We start from the raw sequence: 13,153 nt of genomic DNA, 5'->3' as shown, positions 1-13,153 counted from the left end.
GGGGTTGCCACCGGCAATGCGTTGGCCGGCTTAGCATTTCCGTTTCTCTTCGTTACTAGACGTTGGCGTGTTCGTTTCGCTTTGTGTATCAGCTTCTAGATCGGTGCCGACCGACCTCGTCGCGTAACGCGAAGTTTTATTATTTGTATTGATAAACGGCTATCGATTTTTGTGTCTCTTTTTAATCAAGTATGTCGGGCCCTGACGTTGCGGGTGTTAAACCTGAAATAGTCCCTAATAATGTCGCTCCAGAAAATACAAATGATATTCCAAGGAACCAAAGTGGAGGCGGTGGAGGTGGACGTGGCGGTGGTGCTGGAGGCCCAAGGGGACGAAAAGGATCACGATTTTCTGGTGGACGAGGTGGTGGAGGTCCTGGACTAAGAAATGACGTACAGGTAAATTGAAATAAATTTAATATCCGCAATTTTATCTTGTAAAAGATGCGATCATGGACACGGCGTGGAGAACCAAGAAACGTGGCCTTGGCTCCTGATCAATCGTTTTTGATCTTGGATTAGGGGCATTGCATTTATTCAAGAGTATAACGATTCCAATAGCTGCATGTGCATCGCATTATGCATAGCGAGGTATCTATCTGTGCGAAATTGTACCGGCAAGTTATTGATTTCCGAATTAATCTCTGGCTTTCGCATCTGCGCGTCTGTAAGAGAAGAAAATGGCTGCGATGGCGGTCTTTATACCTTCGTCATGCAGCCAGAAGCCAGACGCTCAGTGTTTTTATTTTCAGTTTTGACAAGTACAAAACTTTCGTACTTGGCAAATTTCAAGCAATCAAATGTCGATTATTTCTTTGGATCAATGGTTTTTCTTTCTCACATTTACAGTGAGTTTGAGAATTTTTTAATTTAACATCCTTTGTCAAATTTTGCTCGTGCATGTCTGTTAAAATACAGTAGTTTTATAGATTTAATCGACAATGAACATCCTTTCACCTACCTAGGTAAAGATGAATGACTCATTGGACGTCGGTTTGGACGTAGCAATGTCAGACATGAGCGGACGTGGAGGTCCGGGTCGTGGTGGTCGAGGTGGTCGTGGCGGTGGTGATCGGGGAGGAATGGGAGGCAGATCTCAAGATGTAGGTTTTTATTTATAAACCATTTTTTCAAAATCTTTGAAACCCTGACGCTATGCTACTGTAAATCACTATGCTTACCAGTAGTTCGCAATCAATTTTAACGAAAGGGAAGACTAAAAATTGAAAAGTCCGGCTAGGAAACATAGTTAGACTCTTCAGTGTCTGTCTGTGTGCCGAAAGTTAGGATACAATTGATCCTTGAAGGATATGTTCCTATTGCAAAAATTTGCCAAGCAGCTTGGTCTAATTTGGCTTTTTGCTGCCATAGGATCGGCTCATGGAACGTATCTTAAATTTAACTGGACCCACCCATGAATTACCATCTCAAGATACCACAGAAAAAAAATTCAGCGGTAGGAATAGACTGTACATTGGTAATCTTACCAATGATGTAACAGAAGAAGAATTGCAAACTATGTTCCGTGCATATGGTGAAGTTTCCGAAATGTTTGTCAACAATGAAAAGAACTTCGCATTTCTGAGAATGGTGAGATTTTTATCATTTGAATGTTTTTGTTCTTATGTTTGGGAAGATCCAACATGATTCAAAAAATTACCGTTTGATTTCTACTGATAATAATCACATGGCTGCTTTATATATGGATATGATTTTTTTTTACTTCACAATTATCTAGATGGTGATTAGTTTGTTCTGAAATAAATGTTTCCTATCAATTTTATTGTATAGGATTTCCGTGCAAATGCCGAAAAAGCAAAACACGAATTAGATGGTTCAATGCGAAAAGGTCGAGCCTTAAAAGTACGTTTTGCCCCACATTCATCCGCGATAAAAGTAAAGAATCTCACTCCATGGGTATCTAACGAGTTATTGGAACGAGCGTTTAGCGTATTCGGTGAAATTGAAAGAGCCACAGTTATCGTTGACGACCGTGGCAGAAGTATGGGAGAAGGCATCGTAGAGTACTGCAGAAAACCAGGCGCACAATTGGCTCTCAGAAAATGTACCGAAGGATGCTATTTCCTCACCGCGTAAGTGTCTAACGTCATTTCTCATTATTCACAATTCTTTCCCCTAATGCCACGCTTTCACAATCCTAAATGATTGCTACAAAGTGCCGAATATATTGTAATCGGGGGTACAACAAACGAAAACGTCCAGCTAGGAAACATGGTTTGGTTTTTCAATGCCTATCTGTGTGCCGAAAGTATGGGCACAAAACATTTCCGCAAGCTCGATAAGCTTCTTTATTCTGCATGCGTCATTAAATTAATGAATTGATAGTCGAGTAATCGGTCGGACATTTTTTTGCTTCAGTTCCCTTCGACCCGTAGTCGTGGAGTTGTTCGAACAACACGACGATATTGACGGTTATCCTGACAAAAATTTACCGCGTAAAAATCCGGAGTTTTATAAAGCTCGTGAATTCGGACCAAGGTTTGCTCAAATTGGTAGTTTCGAACACGAATACGGCACCAGATGGAAACAGCTTCATGAGCTCTACAAACAAAAGGAAGAAGCACTTAAGAGGGAAATGGCAATGGAAGAAGAGAAACTGGAGGCACAAATGGAATTTGCCAGATACGAACACGAAACTGAACTTCTGCGTGAACGTGAGTTCTATGCTTGCATTCTTTATTTTGCGATCAGTTGAGATGCGCTTTTTATATTGAGCTTTTGTTCCATCCAATGATGAAAAAAATTACCGTTTGATCTACATGATAAAACTGTTTGGCTGTATTTTAACCTGAGCCTTATTTTTCGACCAAGTCACACTTCAGCAGTGAAAATCTTCAGAGATATTTGACCGAAGATTTTTCTTTTTCCAAAAATTTCAGAGCTCCGTATGCGTGAAGCTGACAGAGAAAGACAAAAGCGGGAATGGGAAATGAAAGAGAGACAGGCTGAAGAACAGAGAACGAGAGAAGAAGAACTCCGAAGAAGACAGCAAGAAGAAATGGCCATGCGTATCAGAAGGCAGGAAGAAGAATTACACAGACGACAACAAGAGAACAATCTCTTCATGCAGGTAAATATTTTCGAACCACCGACGAATTGTCATTATGTTCATGTTCCATCGAATTCTTTGATAATTAACATTTTTATTCTTGTTTCAAGGAACAAGCAATTCGTGGTGGCGGCGGTGGGGTAGGAGGAGGAGTTGGCGGAGGTGGTGGTAGCGGAGGTGGTAGCATAGGTGCTGGCAAGAATTATGATGGCATTAATGCAAACGACCGCGATGGATTTGGCCAACCAGATGGTGAGTTTTTGTAGATTTTTTACTAGAGTTAATTATCTAGATTGACTCGATGGAGCAACCCCTGATGCCACGCTTGTTTCTTCGATATTTGAAGATTCCAAGTGCCAGATATCACTCGATATTTTACAGGGTACAATAATAGAGATAGTCCGGCTAGGAAACATCGTGAAACTGTTTTATGGTTCTGCGGTGTGCCGAAAGTTAGGGCACAAACTAGTAATAATTTAAATGTTGGAATTCGAAATAAATTCCTCTCGCCTCGTCCTTCAACATTTCAAAGACAATTGATGTTCATGACAGTTTTTTTTTCTATTATTTCAGGAGGGAACAACTTGCCAGTGGTAATGTATTCATTTTGTAATCACTATTATTATACCGTATTAATATTCTTTGCTCTGCGATGTGACGTTTCTATCTCATACCGAAACAATTTCGAGACAGCTTTCTAAATCCGAGAAGCTTACCGATCAAATTTTAAAAAATCGACAACCAATGTAGACACTTGACGTATCTACACCGAATAACTCCGAGAAATTTCTTTTTGTATTTATTTTTTCCCCTGAGTTTCTTTCGTTTGATTTTCTTTCTCATACTTCTGTTATGTTGATACTGCATGTTTTACAGCGGTGGTCTCTCATATTTATTAACGCGCGGCGATTTTGTGAAACGTAATTTCACCGTGCGGTGTTCTCTTTATGAGCATGTATTTTGACGTAACAGAGTTTTACTGTCTGCAACGAAATTACATACGATTAAATTAATGTTAACAAGTTTTAGCATCGTGTAAATATTGAAGATTTGAAAAAGAAAGAAAAAAAAAAAAAATACCGAACACTAAACATATGGAGGGGTCGCCGAGCATGAATTTTAAAAGTATGCGAGATTATCTACGCTTCCACATGTGTGGAGTATCGATTAATTTGGAGACTAACAAAATGATACTGCAGCACACGCTGCTCGACGTTGAAACATTGTGCAGTCCGATTTACCCATGACGTATCTCGCAATTATCTGCTCGCGCGTAAAAACGAAATTAAAAAAAGCGACAAGTATTTGCTCTGCGTATAATTTTCCCTAATTATCGACCCAGTCACAACCTTTTACGATGCAAATTTAGTAGCGTAAAGAAACTTGCTAGCTGAATTGACAATTTGTTCCAAGCTACGCACTCCATAGGCCCGAAAAATAATTTCTGTGACGTGCTTCGACTACCACGTCGTAAAGTTATCGTTACTATTGGGGTGGGCAATTGTTGTTTAAAATACATAACAGTTTTGAAAGTTCTCTCGTTACCCCTGCGATGAATTAAATCGCAGAATGTTACACGACATTGTGCAAGGTCAACTTGTTATTGACACAACCCCAGCGCTATAATATAAAGCTGAGAGTTTCGCTCGACATTTGGATATTCTTAACCCCATCGAATGATTATCCTCGAAGGTACGCCGCATTGTCTACCCTATTGAAAATATTTCCACGATCACAATTCAGTGCGATTTTCATACTGATTGTGAGCTCTACATTCATTCTAATTACGTGCGTTTGCGAAATATGCCGTAAGACAATGAACGAGATTCGGAACGTGTCGAAGAAATCGCTGTCTCATACATTCGGAAAACAGTCCGAATGCACAATTTTTTTCATTCTTTTTTTTGTCTGTATTATCAAATGCTGTGTTGGGCCGCTCCATATGGTTGCAGACAGGAAGCTCTGTCTCTGGTTACACTTCTAGGCGGATTATTTAAGGCTTAAACGATTTGAATTAATCATGGAACTAACTGACGCTATATTGCCTTTCAAAGTTCTCTAAACTTTATTTAAATCGTTCACTGGTTCCATGATCGGTTGTACAGGGGCCAAGAAATGTTCAAACGTATTCAGACTTTTTCGAATCGCTCAGACAAAACCGCTGAATTTTTTCACTTCATCGTCGTAGAGATTTCTGCACTATGAACGTGTGCCATGCTATGGAACGTGTCTCTCTTCGACTTGAATCGGAACAATTTTCTCCAGCATTTTTGTGCGGAGAGTTTTTGGTGAGAAATACTTTTCTCGAAGACTGAAAATTGCGCTGAAAAGTTTGCTCAGAGACCTTGATCAAGTCTCTCTGCAGTTCACGTCGCATCTTTCAATCTCCGAATTTTTATCACCTAATAGTTAACGATCTGATTTTTCTCTGTCTTCAGATGTGCGGAGTCTCTCAATTTTTTGTGTTTCAATAATTCTGCGTCGTTTATTTGTCAACTTGTTCGGTACATTTAGCATTTTCTTGGTCCGCAATAATTGAAAAACAAACAAAAATTGATATTCGCTTTATTTCTAGTGTCCCGACTATTTATTGCGTGACATGTTCACGCATTCTCAGTCGTGTGATCAAAACATCTAACATTGTGTTTTTTCCCATTTCTTTTCTATGTGAAATTGACGATGAACCTCTGCTGCTGTCAAACATGGATGGTCACCCTGAACTGTGAAATATATTAATGGTAAACCGAAACTCCGAAACGAAAACCGATAATCGAATTTGAAAATATTCTGCGTGTCGTTCGGTTGGTCGATGACAAATTTTTTTTTTTCCTCTATTGAAAAAAAAAAAAATAATAATAATATCATCTCGTTGATTTCACACATTTGACGAAACAAAAAAATGTATATCTCCCAGGATCCGAAGTCTTTCTTAGACGCATATAATAACATGGACCGTGGTGGTCGTGGCGGAGGTGGAGGAGGTGGTTATAACGATGATCGTGGTCAGTTAATGGAATTAATGGATATGAGGGTTGATATGGGAAATATGGGTAACATCGGTAACAATCGGGGAGGTAATGTTGGCGGTGGCAACGGTCGCTGGCAAGGAAACAACGACCGTGGTCGACAGGACGATTATCCGAACAAGCGAAGACGATACTAAACATCCAAATTTGGATAGCATAACTAAATGCCAGAAACCACACCATCTCTTCTGAGATTGAGACGAAAAGAAAAGAAAAAAAAAAAAAGTTTGTTGCCTCGACTCAATAGTTACGGCTGATCATTCTTCTTTTTTCTTTTTCCTTTTTTTTTTGCACACTTCCTACGACGTCTACCTTCGCACAATTTCTGTGTGTTATCTGCACGACAGTGATGTCAAATGCGATAATGAATATTTTTAAGATAAAGAAAAACAAAAAGGGAGAAAGGAGGTGTTCGTTTACTAAAATTTCAAGATTTTTAGAAACATTCGCAAGTCCGAGACGAAGGAAAAATTGAAGTATTGTAACGTTGTTACATTTCTAGGGAAGAAACGAAACGAAACTAAAAAAAAATCTTAACCAAATCGCGTATGCTGGTCTTTTTTGACTGTGTAAAAAAACTTTTAAACGCATATGTATTCGGGGCGGGGTGGGGGGAAGTTTTCGCACTACAGTTTAATTAGCATAAATTGATTTGACTACTCCGCGATGACGTTTGAACCTGCAAATGTTAATACAAAGAAGAAGATAAAAAACTATTATTGTGTTCATCAAATTTTGCTGTTACTTTTATTCGTCGGCTCATCCGGATGACGTTAGTTTTTAACTGGAAATGCACGTCGTTATTTCATATGACCAAAAGGAATAAAACAATCAAGAACGACTAAATAAACATTTCATCTAGTTAATTATGAAAATAATCGATAATAATCACTGTCCATTTTGAAATCTGCCGCTTGGTGACGTTCAGGTGGAATATTTGAATGACTTTTTAGTAACCAAATATCGTATTTTTGTACTTGCAACCAGTTACAATTCATGAAACAACTATAAATATACACACAAGAACGGAATGAAAAATATATATATCTATATATTTCGTTCTGTTCTTTTTGACTTATCGCAGCGTTCGATGAGAATTTTTTTCTTTTCAATATACATGTTAATTGTGTATTTATCGAAAGAAACTCGGTGCAGTTTTTCATTGAATTTCGAACGTTTTTGACCAGCGATATAATTAAATGCTTCTTATACCGCGAAAATACTACGCTGTACTTTATTACTAGTAATACTAATAATAGTAATAGTATTAATGATTATAATGATAATGTATAACTGGAGGTATTAACTTTTGACTGAACTGAATATTATATACTTGATAATACGATAAAGTGCGGGAAAAAAATCGATACGGAATATCGTGAATGGAATATCAAAGATAATTTGGATATGTAGTATAGTTTAGATTTTTTTCTCATTATCAATAGGTCTCGATTGCGATTATTATTATTATTCTTGTTCTTACTAATTTCCTCTTTCTCTTCTTTTGTATGTATAAATTAATCCACTGATATTATTTATAAGCATCTTATTGAAACACTCGTCATATCATTTTCATCTCACACCATTCGAAATATAACCCATATAACTGCTGAAAATATGAATATTTCATCGTCGATTATGTAGCTTTTTTTTTTTCTTTTAAAGAAAAGTTAAATCATTTGAATGATGATAATAATAATAATAATAATTGAATAGAACAAAAATTGATATCACACGAAGCTGGAAGACGTTTTTCGAGAAAAATTTGGTCGAATATTTAGAACCGATTTCAAAAATAAACGATCTCTTCGAAATAGATCTTTTTCACTTGTCTGTTTAAGAATATAAGTTTATGAATAAAGATTTAAATGTAAGTCAAAAGAAGGAAAAAAAATCTATTACAAACGAAAAATCGCTGTTGATATTTCTTTTCAGCTAACGGAATTTACATTCGCTCTAGAAAAAAAAATTTGCGCTAATTTTCAATCAAACTCGCGTAACGATTTCAGGTTAAATGGAACTTTTTCAGGCTATTTATACGCCTCATAAAATGTCTATGAAATTTCACCTAGTTCATTAACGTTTTTTATATCTATTAGTTTCTGAATTTAGAAAAGCTAGAAAATACAGAAAATTCTGTTTCATCTGAAAACGTATCGCGTTGTTTTCTCAGTTAACAAGAATAAATAAAAGAAAAAAAATATATTTTCTATCGCCAGTTATAACTCTTCACTGATTGTAAGGGTTTAGACTCGAAAAAAAACTTCTGAAAATTATCTGGTTCCGACAAGTCTCGTGAAAAATATCGCTAAGAATATTTAACCAGGAAGAAGAGACGATGTTCGTAGTCTTCGACGTTGACCCTGAGTTCTTTTTTTAAACTCCGAAAAAAGATTGAACTTTTGCTATGGAAGCTCATAACGAAGCTTTTTTAGCAAATAATAAAACGCCTCGTGAACTTCGCATAGAAATTCTACGATCGAGAAATATCATGTGTCCGTGAAGTGGTAAAGTTTACATTAAATTTCTATTTAATTAATCATTTACATCATCGAATCAATTTATCCTCCAAATTTATGTACATTTTTTACCCACACAATGAACACTACACCTTCAAATCCATTCCCAAATCGTTTGATTTTTTTCAACTCTTTTTTTTTTCTCCCAAGATTTATTATTTTCGTCGTGCACAAAAAAAAATTCCCAAGTACATATCAATTCATATCAATCGAACAATTTGATATTAAAAGAACTTACCCTTGTAATAATTTTTCACATTATTATTTTTTTTTTTTTCTTCTCCTATTCTCTTCACCATTAACTCGGTATAGAGGCACAAATTAGTGATGACTGAAAAAAAGAGAAAGAAAGAAAGAAAGGAAAGGATCGATGACCAGGAAGATGCAGAAGATACTGCGTGCTATAATTGGAAAAATATTTCCTATATTCTGAACTGTGGAAGTTTCATCGATTTTCTTTGGCCCCCCCTCGTCCGTGACTTCTGTGCCCAGACACCTATGTTTACAGTTTCAACATAATTATGCGATCGCAATTGGTTGATCGCGGCAGTGTTCTTTAGCGGAGGAGAGACTGCACAATCGCAAGATAGGCTCTTACTATGTTGAATGAACTATACATTGACCACTATAAATAAGGTGAGTAGCATTTGCGAAAATGTTATTAAAGGTAAATTATTATACTGTACAAAAATTTGGGGTGGGAAAATAAACGTATTTCTGGATACAGCAAACAATCTGATCGCAATCTTGCTACGATTTCATCGAATGTAACGTCATCCGACCAAAAAAAAGAGAAAAGAAATATTTCAATTCGATCATCTAACTTTATTGATTCGTCATACGTCAGCGATCGTATTGTTTGTTATATACTAAAAATTTTGAATATCGCGCGAGAATAATTTTTATACGGCGAAAAACGTTTTGAACAATTATTTATGCTGTATATGATGCGCATATCTATTGTTCATCCAAATATGTTTTTTCACTAATGAAACCAATCCGTTTCAAGGGTATTGAAAAATTGGAAAGGAAAATGGAAAACAATAGTAAAGGAGACATCTTTGACATTAATGATTGTGCATGGGATTTTATAACGTTTATTGATGAGATAATATTTCTCTTGAAGCAACCGAAGATTGTTACGATCGTCCCGATGATATTTCTGCGTATGAACTGAATTTTTAAATCGAAAAGATAAAGAAAAAAATAATTAATAATTTGCGCAACAATATTTTATGCAGCACCTATATAAACGATTAAATTTCACTTGCGTGCAATGATTCACGAATACTGACAATGAGTGGGAAGGAAAAGTATCTAATTAAAGTGAACGTACCCTGTGTCCCTGAAATTTTATCAACCGTGGTCCACCCTTCAACCCTTTTTGCCCCCTTAAAACTCTGCGGGAAATTAATGATTCTCTACTCTATTTTTTCACCACATACCGAGGTCGATGAAAAAGTGTAGTTCGATCAACTATCGAACCTCTGAATTACCAATAATATATTTATATATCGAATAATGAAAGGAAGGAATTTGTTGCGCCAAAATGAAATCTAAGGCATTTCTTACTGGAACCGGATCTTTTTTTTAGCCTTATTTATTCATTTTCGTTTCATATTATTTTATCTCCAAACTTTTATTTTTAGATTTTTCGTATAACACGCGACGTTCTCAGTTATTTCGTCATAGGTGCATCGGCTTTATTTATAAATTAACATCATCAGCGCGTATCGCATCCCGATATTCCGAATTCATGTATCAAAAGCTGGTAATGCGGGCAAGCAATAAAAAATAAAAATTGTTCAATGATTCGAAATCTGGTTTCAAAAAATCGAGGGAGAGGAAAGAAAATTGTTTGCTCATCTCACTGGTTTTTATTTCTGATCGAATTTTTTCGTTTATTAAAACGTCGATAGCGAAAAAATGAAAAAAACTAAAAAAGGTATCGATACATACATCCAATTGAATTTAATTAACGTTACGAATGTATAATTGTAAGATGAAACAAATGCGTGATAATTCGTTTATATTTAGCTTATTATTTAGTGAGAAGATTGATTAATGCGTGAATGAATTTTAATTAGAGAATTTAGCGATAATTGTATCCTCTATGGTTACAGATTCTTGCGGTAGGCGGATGATGACTCTATACGGAGACTGATTGACATCAGGTAATTAATTTGTGTAATAGAATGAAGAGATTTTTTCATTTTTTGTCTTCATAGTTGTGCTACGATTTTTTTTATGATGAAAACATCTTTCGGGTCTGAGTATTTTTGATGATACAAATCCCAACGTGTATTTTTTCTGATTGTTCAAAAAACGAAAAGACAAAGATACCATTTCAACGATTCGAATACTTTTACTAATCACACCGAATTCATTGCGTGTCGACAGGAATCTATCCACCGCACATTGGTCTGTTGGAGCAGGCGATGACGTTTGATTCTCCACGAATGGTAAGAAGATGAATTTTTTTTTTTGTTTTTTACAATTTTCGATCGTTAGAAATTTCTGTGATTGAATCTATTTCATGATGACAACGTCTTTCGGGTCTGAATTTTCTATTTGATGTCTTCAAAAGATTCCCAACGTGTACTGATGACTTTTATACTGGAAAAAAGCCTCCACTGATTTCGGTCAAATATCACATAGTCGAATCGTATTTTAATTTTTGGTTTCAGCGGAAAAAAAAATAGAGAACACTTCTAGGGCAGTATGAAGCTGGCCTTGGAGGCAATAAATCGATAAAATAGGGTAAGAATTTTTAGTCGATTAATAAATTCTCTCTCGTTATTCTTTACTAAATTTTCAATATGATGATAACATCTTTCGGGTCTGAATTTAGTTGATGTCTAAAAAAGATTCCCAACGTGTACTGATGACGTCAGTGCGATTATTTTCTTTCGAAATAACTGGTGAAGTCGTAACTGAAGAAATTTTACTTTCTTGTGTTCACAGATTTCGAGGATAACGTGTAACGAGAACAATAAGTTCTTCGATGTTATAATCAGTCGTTGAATGGGTACGATTGCTAAAATATTGAAGTTTTATAGATTTTCTCAAACCTAGTAGTTAATTCGGCTACTAATTTCTTTCAAAATGATGAAAAATTGGCTAGAGTCCTGAAAAGAAGATGACAATCTTATCGTTCAAATGCTGAGTTGTGTTAAACGAAAAATTCAAGTAGTTCGATACTTCATTTAGTTTGCTTTAGGAGAATTTTAATTTCACTTTTCAGACCGGAAAGGAAAGAGAGCCATCGAATTTTTCCTGTGCGCGGGCATCTTTCTCTCAGCTCAGGAGGACGACGAAATCCACATTTTTTGTAAACTTAACGCAATGCAATGAATAAATAAATGGATATCAGAATATTTGTCCTTTCCAATATAATTACTCTATCACGTTATCCTAAAAAAGTAAATTGTCTTCCACTAGGAACGAAGGGTGGGGAATCGCATTGTCGATTGATAAAAATCAATCGCTCAGGTAAGTATTTATATTATTTTACATATTTAAAATATATCGTGAAAAAAGCTTTGACAACATTTTATTGTTAACCGCAGAAAAAGCCATGATATACACTTTCACACGAAATTGTTTGTTTAATATGTTTTTTTTTTTTTCTTCGTTCTTTCTTCAATCATATACGTATAATAACGTTAACGATCGTTCAATAATAATTTTTAATATACGTATATATATCTATATATATATGTATAATAATGAATAATAAAAATTGAATCTTGTGTACATAAATATAAAGTCAATAATTGTCACACATCTCTTATTTGGTTTTTTTTCTTTTTTCGTTTTTTCGTGTTTTACCTTTGCACGTGCCAAATGGTACAAAAATTATCGTCGATTTAATTATTCTCGTCCGTTATACATATAACTTGTGTAGGTATAACACTCGAAACAACTTATCATTTATGTATTACATATTTCTTAATAAACATTTTTTTGTTTGATTTTTATTTTATTAGTTTTTTTTTTAAGTTTTTTCTTTATTCAGTTTTAATAATATCCATTTGCGGTGACTAGCTCTTTTTATTATTTGTGAAACGCGTTGCCATTTGCAGTTTGTAAAATGTTTATATTCCCTTTTTTTTTTCTTTCTTTTTCTTTCGTTTTAATGATATATAATTGCATTTGAGGTGCTTATTGTGGATGAATTATATAGTTTGAGTTGATATACGTGAAATGCAATTTAAACATTTAATAAAAATCAATTAGAAACACGGCCGGAGCGGGTGGAAGGAACGATTTTGGTGTTTGCGCTTCTATGTAAACCTAATTACAATTTATCGTAGTAGATACTAACTCCATCATTATCATCATCATCATTATTATTATTATTTTTATTTGCGATGGTCGATAGTATGTCGCCTCGTGTGCGCTATTATATTCGTAATTATTAATATTATTATTATATTTTATTATTATTATTATCGTTATCGTTATCAATAGCATTAGATGTTTGTTCTTCCTCATCTTCCATTACTATTATTATTATTTTAGCATTATTATATTCAC

General features: G+C 35.1%; 1 protein-coding gene across 2 annotated transcripts; it reads left to right on the top strand.

Moving 5' to 3' along the window:
* The first annotated feature begins 40 nt into the window (after nucleotides 1-40).
* LOC105691758 (hrp65 protein-like) lies at nucleotides 41-11,991 on the top strand. 2 transcript variants are annotated; one of them, XM_012410452.3, is made up of 14 exons: nucleotides 41-398; nucleotides 965-1,102; nucleotides 1,371-1,589; nucleotides 1,791-2,092; nucleotides 2,379-2,674; nucleotides 2,900-3,090; nucleotides 3,180-3,321; nucleotides 3,643-3,662; nucleotides 5,984-9,250; nucleotides 10,738-10,788; nucleotides 11,015-11,076; nucleotides 11,302-11,374; nucleotides 11,579-11,642; nucleotides 11,859-11,991. In XM_012410452.3, the coding sequence occupies exons 1-9, from the start codon at nucleotides 192-194 to the stop codon at nucleotides 6,230-6,232; spliced, it is 1,764 nt and encodes a 587-aa protein (XP_012265875.2). In that variant the 5' UTR covers nucleotides 41-191; the 3' UTR covers nucleotides 6,233-9,250; nucleotides 10,738-10,788; nucleotides 11,015-11,076; nucleotides 11,302-11,374; nucleotides 11,579-11,642; nucleotides 11,859-11,991. The 2 variants fall into 2 exon arrangements, with proteins under 2 accessions (XP_012265875.2, XP_020711353.2); XM_020855694.2 differs by lacking the exon at nucleotides 5,984-9,250 and having other exon boundaries at nucleotides 42-398.
* Nucleotides 11,992-13,153: the final 1,162 nt, after the last annotated feature.

This window comes from Athalia rosae, chromosome 6 (genome assembly GCF_917208135.1).
Source record: "Athalia rosae chromosome 6, iyAthRosa1.1, whole genome shotgun sequence".
NCBI classification, from domain to species: Eukaryota; Metazoa; Arthropoda; class Insecta; order Hymenoptera; family Athaliidae; genus Athalia; species Athalia rosae.
This window is presented reverse-complemented; position numbering and strand designations above follow the sequence as displayed.